This window comes from Hydra vulgaris, chromosome 11, assembly GCF_038396675.1.
Source record: "Hydra vulgaris chromosome 11, alternate assembly HydraT2T_AEP".
NCBI classification, from domain to species: Eukaryota; Metazoa; Cnidaria; class Hydrozoa; order Anthoathecata; family Hydridae; genus Hydra; species Hydra vulgaris.
The window spans coordinates 27,730,203-27,749,510 of record NC_088930.1 but is presented as its reverse complement, the minus strand read 5'-3'; the positions used below and the strand labels follow the sequence as shown (position 1 = coordinate 27,749,510).

General features: G+C 28.8%; 1 protein-coding gene across 1 annotated transcript; it reads right to left on the bottom strand.

Moving 5' to 3' along the window:
* Positions 1 to 12,544: 12,544 nt before the first annotated feature.
* LOC100209159 (myophilin) lies at positions 12,545 to 13,359 on the bottom strand. Its single transcript, XM_065810647.1, has one exon. It carries the CDS (start codon positions 13,264 to 13,266, stop codon positions 12,664 to 12,666), a length of 603 nt encoding a protein of 200 aa, XP_065666719.1. The 5' UTR covers positions 13,267 to 13,359; the 3' UTR covers positions 12,545 to 12,663.
* Between the last annotated feature and the right edge of the window lie 5,949 nt (positions 13,360 to 19,308).

Here is a 19,308-nt window from a genome sequence, read left to right as displayed (position 1 = left end):
TTTCATCTTTGAAAGTTTAGTGAAAGTAACCAATTCTTGTGCATTGAACTTAAGCAAAATTTGTAAAGCAGCAGCTTTGATTTACACAAGGACATTGTGGTTACAATGATGGATCAAGCTAGTATTTTGAAAATAGATGGCTGCTGGTTGCTAACCAATAAATATGTTTGTAAATAGCACATAACTTGCAGTAATCGAGGTTTTAAGGCAAAAGAGATAATCCATTACAAGTCGACCAGAATATGATAATAAACTTTCTGAAAGTGATTTGTCCGAAAATGAGAAGATTGAAAAAGATTTACTGGTCTACAATGGGGAAAATGCAGGACTTCAAAGTAAACTAATAAAATTTTATTACGTCATTAATCATTTAAAGGATACGCAAAGTAATACTAATGTTTAGATCTAAACATTATTATTACTTTGCGTATCTTTTCTATAGAAAATTGCTTCCTCAGAAAAACATTTTTTTAAATATCAAGACTGAATTTAGAGAACAAATATCATTAATAATGGATAGCAAGACAAAGTGGAGCAGTTTTCTACCGTTGCTTGAACAATTTAACCAAATAAAGATTTATATAAAAAAAAAATTACTTGATGCTTAACAACATTGCTATTTATTTTATAGTTACGAAAATAAAAGATGTAAATAATAACACAAGCAAGAAATTGCGTGCAACTTTAATGCTTGAAAATCAAACTTATATGAGTAGACTTAAACGAAATGGTTAAATCTACGTACAAGTTGAGGGAAGAATAGTTACATTGACTTTTTCTATTAAATGTCAAAAGCTTTAGGCATAAGAGTCTAAAAGGCAAAATACTTCATTTACGATTTAGTACGATATTATGATCTATTGTGTCTTGTTATTGATATTAAGCAGTGATACTAAAAATTCAAAAAAAGTGTTGTTGCAATTATTATTTAGAAAGAGTTTTTTAATGGGCGTGAATCCAGTAGGTGTTAAGGTTAAGCAGGGATTTTTTTTTCATAAACTATTCAGTAAAAATATTTAAAAACTTTGCTAAACTGCTTTAGGCATAAGAGTCTAATTTTTCAAAAACTTTGCATAACGCGGATTACATCCGCGTTATGCAAAGTTTTTGAAAGCATTGTCACTAAATTCACCGCCCATCACACCAAGCACATCTGGGTCTCAAACAAACAGTTCGGTTTCCTTTCAGGTCGCAGTACAATGGACGCAATTATTTAAGTTATAGTTGATTGGAGTCATGCTAAATATAATAACAAACCAATTTTTGCAATATTCTTTGATTTTGCAAAAGCATTTGATCTTGTTGATCATGACAAGTTGCTCCTAAAGTTGGTGAATATGCCACCAAACTCGCTCACATCTTGGATTGCAGCTTACTTATCTAATCATCGACAATGGGTAAAAACAAGTGATCACACTACTGATTGGAAATATAAACAAGCCGGAGTACTTCAGGGTAGTGTTCTCGGCCAATATTGTTGTTTCTCTTTATTTCTAACATAAACACCAACCTCCCAGCTGAAACCATTCTTAAAAAATATGCTGACGACATCCTGACCTACATTACCTATGATAAAATTCCTGCCAACTTACCTTAATCCATTGCTATAATTGCTTAATCCAGGGCTTAACACCTCCTACTCCTTTTTTTCAAATAGATTTAGTTAGATATTATTACAGTACTTTTTTAAAATTGTCATGTACATTTTCACTGTTTATTGCATTGTTTCTTTTTAGGCAAAACAGTTATCATTAACTAGCGGTAAAAATCCAGCTCATACAATTCAAAATGTTTTGCTAATTATGATAAATATTATAATTTTTTGTAATTCAAAGAAATTTAACAAAAAACTTTTGTAAAAAAGTTTTTTGTAAAATTTCTTTGGTTATGGAACATTGCATGTGTTTAAGTATATTTTATTATATGATCTTATTGAACTATGTGTTGTGGTTTTTATTAGATGTTGCTTTAAAGTCAAATAAAAACCTAACCAAAATGAATGTCATGCAACTTATTGGGAGAGTAATGAGGCATTCTTCTCACCAATTAAAGAGAACATCCGCTCATACCAATTTCGATCAATGATGGCTTAGTCTACTATAATCAACTGTTGTATGTTTTATTTATTTTGATTATACTCTACAGAATATATTAGTTTTCAATTTGGAAAGTGTAAATTTGTTTGAAAATTTTTTCTTATTTTTTGTAAAATTGATAATTTATTTTAAATATATCAAATTACACTTTATTTACTTTGATTTCTCTTTATACCTTCCCTTGCATAGATTAAATCAAATCTAAAGTGTGTATTGATATCATTGCATTTTTACATAACTTTAAAAAAAATGTCTATGCAAAATTAATTTGTCAATATTTAATAGACTCAATCTCACTCGCAACAACCTTGCTAAGGAACTTTTGACTTAATAAATCAATACATTAGAAAATAAGGGGTAGGGAAGGGAGGAGGTGAATCTGTAAAAAAGTACCGACTGGTTTCTTTAAAATAAAAATAATAAAAAGGTCCTTAAAAACCAAAATTTACCAAACTGAATTGTGTCAAATACCTGACTAGCCTACTAAATTCGTCAAAAAGCCAACTATATCTTAAAATCACCTTTTTTGTGAGGGTAGAATACCCCCTTCCCTTAAACACCTTCCCCCAATATCGTCTTTGTATGCAACCTTTACACATAAAAAAATCTTTATTTTTTTTATGTGTAAACATTGCATGTTAATCTAAAAACATTGCATTGTTAATCTAAAAAAGATTTTATTCTTTGTGAATATTTTACATCGTAAATAAGTAGAAGTAAAATTTAGAAATATGTTGTACACAAGGTCAAAAGACATGCTAACTCGGAAAACATCTACTTTTTGTTGTTTCACGAAAGTAATGTAAGTAACATATAATAAGTTGAGCGTTTTATAGCTTTTTTAAAAATATGCGAGATTCTTAAATTGACTGAAAATTTGATTAAAATGTGTGTATTTTAAGCTTGTGGGTCTGTACTATTTTATATTTTTGTTGAAATCTTTAAAGAATACCCAAATACTACGATGATAAAACGCATATTTTCAAAACAAAACAAAACTATATAATAACTATAAGTTTATTGCAATAAAAATTTTTCAAAAATTTCCGAAAATTTTTAACTCTAAAAATTTCTAATAACATCAAAACACCGGTAGAAATTTGTTGCGCGTTTGAAGGGATGAAAATTTCCCGGAAATTTTTAACTTGGGAAATTTTCCGGATATTTTGGAAATTTTCAAAAAAAGATATGTTATTTTATAGTTATTGGGTAAAATCTGGTTATTTGCAAAGCACATTGGCGCTCATCGCAGTAGCAAACTTTGTTTATGTGGGTACATAATTTGCACCCCCATCACGAAAGGGTAAGGTGCATTTTTCAATGTCTATTAAATTGGGCTGCAAGTTACTGAAAACTTTAAAATTAAATTGGTTGAATATTTACCGTATTTTACAATTTTTTCTTGATTTAAAGACGTTATTGATTAATGAAAGGCAAAAAGTAAAGAAATTTTTTTTGCTAAATTTCAACTATTTAAAAATATAGTTAGCAATAAAAACAAAGAACAAATGATTTCTAGGTCATAAATTTCACTGCTATGTTTAAAGAAGTGCTTTTAAGACTTAAGTCTCACTTGCAACAACCTTGCTAGGGCACTTTTGACTTTATAAATAAATACATTAAAAAGTAATGCTATACTCTAAAATGGTCTAAATGTATACCGTATTGTTCAATCAATATTGACAAGTGGACAATTTGTGTGTTTTATAAGTATCATATCAAGCAAATTATTTTACTGATGTTTTACTAAACATTCAGATCAAATAAGTTTTCTGATTTTTAGAAAAATTATTATAATCTGACACAGCTAGTGCACGGCCAATTTTACGACGAAGAATTATATATTAAAAAATAAAAAAATGCTATTACAGATTATGTATATATTTCTTATATTATTATATGTATATATTTAATAGTAATACAATACAATACAATAATATTACATATTATGTCTTGCTTCTTTCCCGGCGAAATCTTTATTAAAGTCAGCAAAATCAATTGCACTTGCAATTTCACTTTCTATTTATAGTGAAGCAAGAGATGAAAATCTTTCTTGGCTTATCAATGATCGCAGATAATTTTTTATTTACTTCAACCTCGAGAAACTACGTTCTGCTAAAGCCACGGTTACTGGGGTTGTTAACATAATTTGTAAGGCGATTAATAAATTTTGGTATGTTTATGAAAGATTGTTCTTCACAATATATTTCATCGCATTTAATGCCGAATAACTGGTTTGTGTTATTGAACGGAACATCTTGATTTCTTCAAAAATTTCAGCTCCGTCGATATCTCCTTCTAAATTTAAATGAAGATCATTACAGTATTTTAATAAATATTCATCTTCTAAATTATCAATATCATTCATGTATAGAAAAACAAAGAGATTTTTACGATTTTTGTTTAGTTCAAATCTGTTTCTAAAAGATATTAAGGCAGTATCTATTATTTGCAAAAAGTAATTTATACTTAGTATTCTTTACTGTTGATTTTTTCAATACATTGTCAAAACTAAATGATACACAAGTTTGTTGTAATTTTTGTAAATCAATTATTTCTTCATAATATAATAACGTCTTGAGGAGTCATTTGAACTCAAAAAAACGACACGAATTATGTTGAAAAATAAATTTCGGAATAATGTCAAATTTATTAAAAAGGCATAATGTCGCAAAAAAAATGAATAGTGTCGCAAAAGAATTTAATGATTAGTTTCGAAAACAAAAAAAATGAATAGTGTTGCAAAAGAATTTAATGAATAGTTTCGAAAACAAAAAAAAGGAATAGTGTTGCAAAAGAATTTAATGAATAGTGTCGAAAACAAAAAAAAGGAATAGTGTTGCAAAAGAATTTAATGAATAGTGTCGAAAACAAAAAAAAGGAATAGTGTTGCAAAAGAATTTAATGAATAGTGTCGAAAACAAAAAAAAGGAATAGTGTTGCAAAAGAATTTAATGAATAGTGTCGAAAACAAAAAAAAGTGAAATAGTAAAAGGAATAATGTCGCAAACAGTAAAATTCCTTTTTCTATTTTTGACACTATTCATTAAATTCATTTGCGACATTATTCCTTTTCTGTTATTCGGCAATCAATCATGTGACAATTTGCGACACTGTTTCACTTTTTCGACAATCAAATTTGCTGCAATCAAATTTTTGCGACGCTATTCCGCCACACCAATGTGAAGCATTTGTTGGAGCTATTATTCCACTTCATAAATTAAATCATGCCTCCTTAAAAAATTTTTTACAAAAGTATTGCCACTATGATATACCCAACGAATCTACAATTAGAAGGAAGCATATTCCCAGGCTATATGAAAAAATTATGGAACTGGGAACCAGTGGAATTGGGCTAGCAAGTGAACCATTGCGGCTAAAGAAATAAATGTCATGCAAATATGTGTCTTTTAATAGGATACTTTGCGCAAACCGCGGGGTCCCTCAAAGCACTTGGCTGGGTTCTGGGAAATGATCTAAAATAGCCCCGCTGAACTCGCCTTCCGCCGGCCCTGAGTACATTTATAACATGTACCTTTTATGAAAATGTTTTATATGCAATCTTTATACATAAAATCTTGCTATCTTTTTTAAAATTTTATATACAATGTTTACACATAAAAAAACTTTTGTTTCTTTAAAACACTCTAAAAAAATAATACAAAATAAAATTTGTTTATCTAAAAAAGATTTTATTCTTTGTATTTTGTGAATATTTTACATCGTATTTAAAAGAAGTAAAGACTAGAAATATGTTATACACAAGCTCAAAAAATAAACTAACTCGAAAAGATCTTCTCTTCATTGCTCCACAAAAGTAATTTACGTAAAAATAACATATAACAGGCCGGGTGAATAAAAAAAAAAGCAATTTCTTTTACTCAGCGTTTTTGGAGCAAATGCTCAGCTTTACATGAATAAAAATTTGAGCAAAATTGCTTACAATTTTATTAACATAAAGCTGAGCAACTACACCAAAAACTCTGAGTAAGAAGCAATTGCTTTTTTTTATTCACCCGACCTAATAACTTGAGCGCTTTATTGCTTTATTAAAAGAATGCGCGATTTTCAGACTTGATAATAGAAATTTGACCAAACGATGTACATTTTTTGCTTGTGAGTCCTTACTATTTTATATTTTTGATTTAAATATTTTAAGAATACCCAAATACTACGATGATAAAACCAGGAGGCTTAATAAGCGCAAGTTGGATTAAGTGTGAACTGGAATATATACGAATTGGCATAAGTGCGCCTTAAAGATTTTACAAACATTGGCATAAGTGCAAATTAGCATAAGTGCTAATTGGCATAAATGCGAAGCAGTTACAAAAACTGGCATAAGTGCGAATTAGCATAAGTGCGCCGAATAAAATTGCAAATATTTACTTAAGTGCAAATTGGTATTTCACACTTATGCCACCTTTTACTTATACCAGTTCGGACTTATGTCAATCTTTGCAACTTTATTCGGCGCACTTATGCCAGTTTGCACTTGTGCCAGTTTTTGCAACTGCTTTGCATTTATGCCAATTAGCACTTATGCCTATGTTTGCAAATACTTTTGGCGCACTTACGCTAGTTTGCACATATACCAGTTTGCAATTGTGCCAGTTTATGTAACTGCTTTGCACTTATGCCAGTTCTCAATTATGCCTATTCGGACTTATGCCAGCTCGCACTTACGGCATTCGCACTTATGACAGCTCACACTTATGCCAATGTTTGCAAAATCTTTTAGCGCACTTATGCTAATTTGCTTATATACCAGTTTGCAATTGTGCCAGTTTTTGTAACTGCTTCGCACTTTGCCAGTTTGCACTTATGAAATTCGTGCTTATACAGTCATTCCGATAAAACGCGTATTTTTAAAACAAAGAATTTTAAAAAACTATATAAGTTTTTTGCAAAAAAAAATTCTTTAAAATTTTTTGGAAAATTTCAACCCAACGCATTTGTCAAGATGATTATGTAATTAATGTACTTAGGTAATTAGTCCTAATAAGCTGAGGATGGTCTGAAAAAAATTATGATCTGAAACTTAATATAAAAAAATTGATAAGGCCGTCTTGCTGCTCCAGAAAGTGCTGCTGTGGAGGCAAAAAATATATACATATATTTATTTTTCTGTTATAAATATATACGCCCAGATTGACAGATTGAAAAAAAAAATTAAAAATGTTTTGTTTTAAGGGTCAGATTTAAACCCTCGCAAAACGATACCATTGACACTGTTCACTAAATCATTCAGCTATCGAAGTTATGCATGTAGTAGAAAAACAAACTACTTTCTAAACCTCTTATAAGCTCAACGTATACAGAAAAGGTGCGTATTTTTTTTGCTCTTAACGTAAGTTTTTTAGCGAATTATTTTCCTACCATTCACTTAAAAATATTGAAGCAAATAAAGAAATATAGAAATGATCCGTGTGGAGTAGATACGTACAAAAATGGCTGTTTGGTGAAGACTCGTACTTTACGGGTCCGGCCAGCTAAGATATATATATAAGGAAAAAGTACAGAAAAGATCGGTGTGAAGTAGACTTACTAAGACCCGTATTTTACGGGTCTTGTTAGCTATCTTTTTAATTTATGAGTATAGAAACAATATTGACTTTTCTAAAGAACCCTGAAAATCTCATGAAGCTGGAATAAACTGATAATGAAGAAGAGCATAATTAAAATATGTCAACCTTTTAATTCATCCTCAAATGGAACCCTTGCCTAAAAGTAGCCGTGGCGCAGTGGTTCGACGCTGGCTCAAGCTCAATAAGCGACATTGGTAAGGAAGGAGGCGTAAATCTCTAGTTAAACGCTCTTCCGCGGTGCTCCGTGATAAGACCACAAGGACTTCTGGAAGTCTTAAAAAAAAAAAGAAAAAGAAAAATATTCTATTATGGCATCTAATTAAGAAACTTTGTTTAACAAAAAAGTAAAGTTATATAAATATAGAAGCTTTCACTTTTGTATTTCGATACCGGTTAGATCAATATTCGTTTAACGTGAAAAATGACGTTGAACCTCGTTGCAACGCTAAATCGGAAAACATTTTTTTTTTTTTAGCAGAAGACAATGCGTCTTATCACCCTGCTCCTATATTCGTGAAAATTTCAATCAAGTTTTACGTATTAAGTTCCTAAAATTAACGTTACATAAGTTTTATACATATTACAAATTTTGTACATATTACAAGTTTTATAGACATTATAACATTTTACAGTTCATAAAACATATTGCAATAACTAATGTGGCTATGAATAAATGAAAAATACAAGCTTTTTAAGCACATTATATTCAAAAGGTGCTTCGTTTTGAAAAGGATCCCAAGAGCTTTGGAAATGTTGTTTTCCACTAATTGGATATAATTTTTCCAATTTAAATGATCGTCAAATATTATATCTAGGATTTTCATTGATGAACTCTTTTTACTTTAATAGTGTTTATAAATAAATCAGGAAGTTTCAGGGGTATGTAATCAGTTTTTGAAGGTTTTGTGAACAGAATGTATTTAGTTTTATCAATGTTTACGGACGGTTCATTGGCTTTAAACCAGTCATTGAGATTTATTAGCTCTGTGTTTGCAGTAGAAAAAACAAATTTTAAATTAAACCCCGAAAAAAAAAATATTAGTATCAGCGAAAACAACAAAATTAAGGAATTTAGAGGATAAGTGGGTGTCATAAATATGTAAGAGAAACATCAGAGGACCAAGAATTGACCCCTGAGGACACCACAGCTAATAACTTCTAACTGCGTACAAGTTAAATCATACGCCAAACACTGTTTAAGATTTTGTAGATAAGAATGTAGCCATTTTATAATAGAACTTTGAATTCCACATTTTTTTAATTTATAGAGGAGGATTTCGTGATCGACAGTGTCGAATGCCTTCGATAAATCAATAAAATCTCCAAGTGTATAATTATTGTCATCAAATCCTTTTAAAATATTACTAGCCAAATCCATCATTGCATGCTCAGTGCAATGATTTTTCCGGAACCAAAACTGTTTAGCATATAAAATATTGTTTTTATCAATGAAGTTATATATTCTATTATACGTAATACGTTCGAGAACCTTTGAAAAACAGGAAAGAGTTGAGATGGGTCTGTTGTTTAATTCTAAAGACTCGTCGCCGTTTTTATAAATTGGAATTATTTTAGCAAGTTTTAATTGATCAGGAAAGTTCCTGTTTTTTAATGAAAGTTTTAAAATAATAAAAAGAGGCAATCAAATAGTATCAAAGGCACTTTTCAAAAATTTGCATTAATTTTATCAGGACCTGGAGTTTTATTTGTCTGAAGCAAGTCTTTTGACTTGAACGAAGTACTTCAACGGAAAGCTCCGAATTGTCCATAATAAAATCTGATTTTTTCAAAAAAGACTGGAATGTTTAGCTACTTGGAGAGATTGCTAGATGTAATTTTTGTTTTCCCTGTTATTTTTTTTGTTATAGTCCAAGTTTTTTTTAACGTTTTCAAAATATTTCTGGAGAAGACCAAAATAGAAGTTTTTTTTAGGTTGCTTTTTTATTTTTTCGAAATAATTTTTTTTTATATTTAGTTTAGTTTTCATAGTTAAAAATTTTTCGTATTGCTTTTTTTTTTGATGATTTTAAAAGACCTTTAGTCATCCACGGGCTATGCACACTTTTGGATTTTATAATTTTCTGAATTTAAGGAAAAGCTTTATCATATTGCCTCGTAAAGAAAATACACGGATAAAGAAATCGTATGCGCTACGTGTGTCATTGCAATCATTCAATAATTCCCAATTGATTTCATGCAAAAGCTGTCTAAAGATCGCAATCGAGTCTTTATTTACATGTCTTATGTATTCTGTTATGGGTTTTTTATTTATACAGCATTTAGTATTTGTTGTTAAAAAAACAGGAAAATGATCATTGATATCCGTTTTTATTATATCACTGTTGATTGTCGAGTTACTATAATTATTAGTGATAATATTATCTATAGATGATGTTTTTCGAGTAACACGCTTCGGCTTGTTGATTATGGGGTAAGCACTAAATTGAGAAAGAGTATTTATAAAACTTTTTACGTGATTATCAGTGTTTAAATTTATCAAGTTTAAATTAAAGTCTCCGAGTAAGTATAGATATTTTTTTGAGGTTTGAATTAAAATTCGCCTTAAGTCGTTTTTAAATTGATTGTAATTGCCATTGGGTGGTCGATATAAAGCTGGTATAAACGAGTTTTTTCCTTTTCGATTACTAACTCTTAATGATTCACAAATCGAATTCACATTTAGGCTATCTATATTTTTATACGTCAATACCGTTTTTTCTTGGTTGGTGACCAGATTTATTATCTGTTAAATGCAAAGCTTTTAGTATTAATTTTAGATTTTCAAAGTTTTTGCTCATGCTTCTAATATTTATATTTAGTAACGATATGTAATGTTGTACTATATTTATAAAACTTGTAACCTCATGAACTTCAATTTAGTTGGTTTCTAAGTATTAATTGTCATGAATGTTTACGTCAGGATCAATGTTCTTTAAAACGTGACGTACGTTTTCACCAGAAAATGTATTAAAAAATGAAAATTAATTTTTTCCGCCATTTATAAAGACAAGAAAATAAAAAAATAGAAAGTTAAATAAATAAAAAACGCATTTCTTTTACTTTGGAACATTGATTGAGTATTTTACTGCCTTTTTTGAATGAATAATTTTGTCATACCTCACTGCAAGGTTTTCTCGCTTTAGACGTCGTTCCTTAACTTCTGCAAACAAATTTTTCTAATATCAACTGTCGTTTTGAAAAAATCTTCGTCGACATATATATTTGATCCTTTTAATCTATTTGTTTCTTTCAATATTTTCATTTTATTTTTATAACTTTTTAATTTTATCACGATTGATCTTGTACGATTATCTTTTTTAATTCCAGTGCGATGTGCACCAACTAGATTTTTCTCAAGAAATATCTTTACTTTTTCTTTCGTTTGTGTCCAAGTTTCATTATCATTTTCCGGTAACCCATCAATTCTCAAGTTATCTCTTCTTGTTCTATCTTCAATGTTTCTTTGTTGATTATTTAAGAATTGTAAGTTAATTCCTTTTCAAAGCTGTTGTGGCAAGCCTCGACTTTTTGATCAATAAGGTTTTCTTGAAAATTTAAACTTAATTTAACATCTGCAACATCTTTCTCAAGTATTTTAATTTAAACTTATGTTTTCATTTAGAATGTTTTCAATTTTATCCAGTCGGTTGATAATTATTTTCGTATTTCCGCTTATAAATCTAAAACGTTTTTTTCTTGTTGTTTGAGTAATGCTTCCGTTTAATTTTGCATTTCTTCCTTGAACTCCATGAACAATTTTGTAATTTCTGATGTTGCCATGATATATAAAAATCGAGTTCAAACAAAATATCTATACTTTTACAAAATACGAAAAAGATGTAAATTTATATTTTTTCGCGTTTGCAAATTTAGAAAGATATGTTTACATCGTTTTAAAAAAGAATTTGGTCGTTGACTTTCTCTGAAGAACAACATTTTTTTAGCCTTAGATGGAGTACTTTTGCAGTCATAAATTGAATTGATCTCAAAGTTTCTTGCTTTCTGCACATTTAATTTTGGTGTACAAGTTGTGGTTAAGTCTAACTAAATTTTTTTGGCTAAGATTCTTAACTATTTCTAAATTTAAAAAGGAAAAGCAATTTTTGTAGGATTTCAAAATATAACTTCTTAACTTAAATCAGAGTATTACTGTACATTAACTTATTACATAGTATAACAGAAAAAATAATGCTTAGCATTTGATCCAATATTTATCTAAAACAAGTGTATCAAATTTTCTCACAAAGTTTTTTCACGTTTACTTATTAATTTAGTTTTTTAAACTTCTAGGATCTTAAAACATTTTTATCTTAGGTTATTGTATTATATCGCAGAATCCTTGTTTCTGTTTGTTTGTTAAGATTTTTCAATAGTCTTTTATTTGTATAACTCTTTAATAATGTTAATCTTTTCAATCAAATATGCTTTTCAATGATTGCTTTTTATAAAAATCAATTTACTATTGTATTAAGGATGTAAGCTAAAAATATGATTTGATTTATTAAAAACCTTGATTAAATCATGCCTTTTGACCACGGTTTGAGTAATATACATCCAACTTCTGGTTTATCTGAATTATTCAGAATTATACATAACATCGTCATCTGAAGTTGTTCCTTACTCCAAAAATGTTTCAAATTTTATTAAATTTAATCATTATTATACTCAAAAAACAACAAATTTAAAACAACAAATTTCTAGTAACTAACGTTGTTTCTGTACAGTACCGTGGCAAGAAACATGTTTCTGTACAATAAAAACTATTTATTAAAACAAATTATATCAAAACTTTAGTCTCTTATTTAAATATAATAAAAATTATATGTTTAAATAAGGAATTCTTTGTAAACATTCAAAGTCTAAGATTTAAAAATTCTAATAACCTGACAACTTACAAAATAAATACAATTAAAAATTAAGGTAGCAGTTGATAGTCATTTTTCAATATCAAATATAAAATACCGATTTCATGAGATGATTTAATCTATAATCGCTCTTGTTTTACCAAAGTTCTGTCCAGCTTGTGAAGCTCCTTTATTTGAGCCTGCTTGGAGACCAATAACTCCTTCACCTGCTCTAAGTTGTTCTTCCGTAAACTCCCGTTTATTCTCAGTTGCTTCTTCGGGTCCTAGTGCAGGTCCATCATAAAGTCTATGAGCTTTTCGACCAATTGCAAAAATTCCATTTATTACTTGATTAATATTTGTTCCCTCGTAGACATCTACAGTCTGAAAAAGATCTAAAGGTTTTATACCAACTTTTTCACATGCAGTTAAAAAGTTGCTAATATTTTCCATTTGTTTAAAGGCCATTTTAGAGTCGTTGATTTTTTTAACACTTCCAGGTTTTATTGCGTTTATAAGGTGACACAGTATAACACCGTCTTTTAGATACGTTTGTACATCCTTATCTTTTTCGATCGGTTCTATGGTGTCAGCTAAAGCAGCTCCTTCTCCTCCAGCAAATCGTAAAACCTCTTTAATCCAGTCAAATGCTTCATTAGCAAGATGAAGATCAAACTTTGCGGCTTTTTTTGCTGCTAGCTCGGCAGTCATTCCAAATCCTTTAGGACGAGTCGCCATTCTTGTTTTACTGTAATGAAGTACTGACTACCTGATTGAATGCTGTTGAAATAATATTCTAGTTTTACATATCCGGATAAACTTACAGAACAACGCCTTTACACTATGCTTCAATGAACAAATTTAACAGAAGAACTCCGCCAATAATAAAATTAATATAGTTGATTATTTATTATTTATACAGTTAATATCTGCGGTGGTGCACTTTTAATTAAACAGTAATTAAAGTATTTCTCAATCTTTTATGTTTTATGCCTTTTTATGGCGGTGAAAAAAATCTAATTAATGACGTTGAGATCAAGTAGTCTTAATAATATAGTTTATATTCTCTTTTACCAAAAAAAAATCATTGCTGATTATTAACCGCGTTTATTGTATAAAGACTAATGTAGTAGAAACTAATACGATAAAAGTTTACTTTTTATCGCATTAAATTATATTTTAATATTTTATACGATAAAAGTTTACTTTTGATCGTATTAATATCTTAAATCATTTTTAAAGTAAATGAATTTTCAATAGATAGCAAAATATAAAAAAGTTTTTATATGCGATATTATATAACTAGTGATGCGCTACGGGATAAGAAAGTCATAGACTAATTAGATTAAATAAGACTTTTGAATAAACTTAAAAATAATTTGAACACCCTTAGCGAAATTCTATAAGCAGCGTTAGATCAAATTATTGCTTATTTCACTTATTATAGTGCATTATTTACAATTTATAAAATATTTTTAAGATAAATTAATCTAACAGTACGATTTCCATAAACAGAATAAAAATAAGTCATACAGCCAAAATATTTTTTCAAATCAGTTTTTAAATAAAATTACATTTTTTGACAACTTCAAATGACTGAAGTTGTCAAAAAATGTAACTTTATTTAAAATGATTCATTTTAAATAAAGTTACATTTACAGATATTAACAACTTGGGGAAAAGCTACATTTTTATATTATACTGAGTAGTTTTTTTTTATCATTCACGAAGAACATATATTTATCAATACTAGTGATGTGCCGGGTACCCGGTTCTGATCCGGGGACCCGGTATCTCGACTGTTTTACCGGTTACTTAGAATCGACTATTTTGTTGCATTACCTGGCACCGGATATCTAAATAGAATTTTTTAATAAAAATTAACCTTAAGTGCTGTAACTATTTAAGTGGTACTTCAAATTGTGTCAAATATTTAGAATATATTTTTGCAAAACAATCTTAATATATTGCAATAAGGAAACTGAGTTATACGGATACTTTAATAGCTTCTTTTTATTTTGTGAGAGAATAAAGGTAATATAGTTAATTTTAATTTTTAAGCTCTTGGTGTCCTTGGCATTAACGACGTCAGACAGCAAGTTACTCCAAATGTTAACAACCCTGAGAGAGAAAGAATATTTACGGACAACGAGTTTGCACTTTAGTTTGCGTAATTTGAATTTGTGACCTCGAGTGTAAATATAGTTGTTTATAAAAAAGAAACTTGATATATTTAGGCGAACTTAATTAGCGCAAATTAACAAGCGTTATTTTTTAAAAACAATTCAGCTTTATAGATTTCACAAGCTTTTATTCCAACTTTTTAAAATGGACCCAGAACCGGGAAACCGGACTCGAATCCGCTATTTTCTTCCGGGTACCTGGAATCTGGGACTTGGAATAAACTGTAATAAACCGGCACATCTCTTATCAATACAAAGCATATGCTTTGTATTGATAATGTGTGCGATTGGTTTTGAATTTAAAATTGAATATGTATGCGATTAGTTTTGAAGCATAGATCATTAACCTTTTAGTTTTGAAGCATATATCTTTAACAACTTTTCTCCGATAAACTCAATTTTCTCGATTGAAACAGCGAATTTTTTGGAGAAAAACCCTACTTCGCAGCTGCTGTTGACACTCACTCAAACCATCATGAGTGCAATATGAAACAGGAGATGCCACCACATGTTTAGTAACATAAAAATTGACCCAATGGCAGTAATCAGGGTAATAATCAGGAACATCAGAGATATTATTACTTTAAAATCATGTCCGTAGAAACACTGCGAACATTTTCTGTCAACTTTTGTGTATTAATGATGTATTTTGCCAAGTGGAGAACGGGAAACTAAAACTAAATATATGAACTAAATTAATACACTGGGTCATAACTCAGAACTGAATATTTAGTAAAGACCTCCTGTTCTCTGCAAAGCTTTTTTTTACAACAAAATTATTGTTATTTATGATTTGACAACCACTGCCAGCCAATATTTTATGATATATAATTTCAACATATAAGTGTTATATGTAGCGATTGTAAAGTGGTGTTTGTGTAAAGGTCCTGTAATTTCTTTATTTATTTATTTAAATAAAATCCTTGCTTACAAAACACTCATAACTAATCTTGAACATTATCTTTAAATATATTAATTTTTTAAACCCTACCTAATTCTCGACATCTTTCCGCACAATGGCTAAACAATAAAAAAAACAAACAAAAAAAACAAAAAAATATAAAATCAAAAAACACAAAGAAATATAAAACCAAAAAACAAATATAAAATTAAAAATTAAAAAAAAATAATAATAATATATATAAATAAATAAAAAATTAAGACATGAAGACTATATATATATATATATATATATATATATATATATATATATATATATATATATATATATATATATATATATATATATATATATATATATATATATATATATATATATATATATATATATATATATATATATATATATATATATATATATATATATATATATATATATATATATATATATATATATATATACAGGGGCGTGTCTAGGGGATGTCTGCTACGTCGCTGGACATTTTTTCACAACTTCAATATTTTGTTGAATAAATATGATGCGTCGGTTGATAAAAGCAAACAGAGCGAATAATTATAGCAAACTAAAGCAATAATTAAGCAAACTATACAAAGTTAATAGTTCAAACGGATGGTAAGAAGTTATTAATCCGGGATAGCAGTTAGATATACGGTTTGGTATTTTATTATAGTGCTTGTCAAATCGAGATCGGTCTAAAGTTTATTAAAAAAAACGATTTATATATTTAAACGGAGGTTGTTTGAATTTTTGACTTAAACAAATTAATAAGAAACTTGAATGGACCTTTTTTTATTGAGTTATAAAAGTACTTCATTTTTTAAATATTTTCTTTCATTAATTAAAAAAAAATAAAAGTTATTATTTCTTAGAGAACAAATTCCGGACTTCCCTTTTCAATTACAACCTGAGTAAAGTTTTAGTCAAATTCTATTGATATTTATCATCAGAAGGAGAAGACTATTATTAACAACAAGCATATATATTAAAATATATCAATGGACATCCCCAATTATTTTATACAAAGCTGTGTATCTTTTTAATAACTTGCATTTTGAACAATATAAAAAGAAAGAAAGGATTTTAAACATTAAAAATAAATTCGGACTTCCCTTAGTACATACACCCTGTTTGGTATGTATTTATTAAACATTTCTTAAACATAAAATTTAGACAGTTTAATTATTTGCTTAAAATGTCGACTAATTCTCAAGTTCAAATAGCTTTCCAAACAAAATGCCAAGCGGAGTTAGTCCTTTGGAAAAGAAGATTGGAAAAAAATATTTCTTGTTTTAAAGACAAACATCCAAGTATGAATGTTATAGAAAATATTAGAGGTTTAGACACCATCTTACCAAAGACTTTTTCAGAAAAACATTGTGGGAATTTCATTTGTTTAAGGTAGAAATATTTTTTATTGTTAAGCTTTCTTTTATTATTTTTAAGCTTTCTTATTATTATTGTTAAGCTTTTTTTATTAAACATTTATAAATTTACCTTTATATTAAATCCAATGTAATAATAACAATAATGAACTAGTTTTCTTATAAAAAATATTTCTTATTGAAAACATTGCAATTGAAAAATATAATTGTATAACTATGTTTTTATGTTCATTTTAGGTCTCAATCAACTGGAAACTGTCTGTACAGTTCTCATTAGTCATCACTGGGAATAATTCTGTAGTAAATGATTTAAGATTATTGACATCAATCGATCTTTTCTTAAATGCAGACTTCTACTCAAACCATCCAATTTTTCAATTTGTTTTTTGTAACAATAGAAATGTTTTTCCTTGTTTAAAAAACATTCTGCAGTTGTCAGTATCAAAAAATTCTTTAGGCACAAGAAAGGAAGGCAAAGAGTTAGTACAAGAAGAAGCTGTTCATAATTGCAATGATAAGAACTGGTCCTCTTTCCTTTGTGTACTTGGATTATCAAGCATATGTGGAAAAAAATAGAATGTCTTTACCCAGATAATGGCCTTTCAAAGTATTATTTATCCCCGTATGATCTCTTTTGAAAACTACGAGTTTTTCGTCTTTTTTGTTGTGAAAGCTTTTCAAATGATTTTTCTTTTCAACACAATCATTATGTTCCATAAGTACTAAAAAACAATTTGAAACGTAAAGCTTCCAATAAAAGTAGCAGGATGTTACAGACTAAAATTACTTTTCATGGCAAATCCAAAGATTATGATGACCTTATGGAATCTAATTAAAAAATAAATCTTTGCATCTGTGCAACTAATTGCCAATACCTAGTTTTAGTAAAGTAACTCAATGTATATCATTTTCTATCTCTTCCTATAATTATGATATTGGTTATTTTGTTTCTAATTATGCTAGTTATTCCAGTGTTGCTAAAACTTTAAGTAATTCTTAAGTTTAACATTTAGTTCAATCTGCGTTTGCACCTTGTAAAACATTTACTTTTCCTAAAAATTCAAATGGACGTAGCTTTCAACTTGCATGGATATATAAGTTTCCATGGCTTACTTATTCAAAGATATTTGATGGTGCTGACTGTTTGTCATGTGTACTTTTTGGTCACAGTTTTCTGTTCCTTCAGAATGTACTAAAGTAGAAAGGCTGTTCAGTAAACAATTCAACTACTGGAACGATGCTTCTGCTCACTTCAAGAAACATGTATGAAAAATAATAATAATCTAACCTGCGGAAACAAAGGATTGTTAAAACTGATGAAGATTTGTTTTCTTCATCATCATTTTGGTCTTTTAAAACAGAGCCAATTAATATAACCTCTCGAAAAATAATTCAATCACAGAATTATGAAAATTGTAGATTGTTGTTACCAATTATTGAAACAATTATTCTATGTGGGCGCCTTGGTCTTCCTTTAAGAGGTCATCGTGATAATTCAAAATTTCATCCTGGTAGAAGCGAATCTCCGAGTCCTACTGCAGGAAATTTTATCGAACTGCTTCATTTTCGTGTCAAGGCTGGCGATAAAATTCTTGAAGATCATTTAAAATATCATCAAAAAAATGCATCTTATATATCAAATACATCTCAAAAATGAGCTGATAAATTGTTGTGGAGAAGTAGTTACCAACAAAATAATAGAAGAGATCAAAAAGTCTCAATATTTTTCTATTATTGCCGATGAAGCTTCAGACAGTTCAAGTAAAGAGCAACTTTCTTTGGTTATTAGATTTGTTGATTCTAATTTAGACATAAAGGAAGAATTTGTTAAATTTATACATTGTTCAAATGGTGTTACTGGCGAAGGTTTATTTAGTGTTTTTCTAAAAAGTATGTCTGATCTTTCCTTGGATATTATAAATTGTAGAGGACAATCTTATGATGGTGCTGGAGCAATGGTTGGACATACTAAAGGATTGTCTGCTCGTATTTTAAATTTAAATGAAAAAGCTATTTTTACTCATTGTTACAGCCACAGACTTAATGTAGCTATTTGTGCATCATGCAATGTGCAGTCAATCAGGAACCTTTTAGCTCATGTAAAAGAGGTATCATACTTTTTAATCTTTCTCCAACCAGGCAACAAAAATTAGCAGAGCATTTTGATAAAATTATTCCATTAGCTTCCAAAAAAAAGTTAAAAGATGTTTGTAGAACACGTCAGATTGATAAAGAACATGGCATGGATACTTTTTAAGAACTTTTTATACCTGTGGTCTCCTGTCTTGAAGAA

What these genes read in the sequence shown, in the direction of transcription:
- LOC100209159 (XM_065810647.1), bottom strand. Translation starts at nt 13,266, where the DNA reads ATGGCGACTCGTCCTAAAGGATTTGGAATGACTGCCGAGCTAGCAGCA.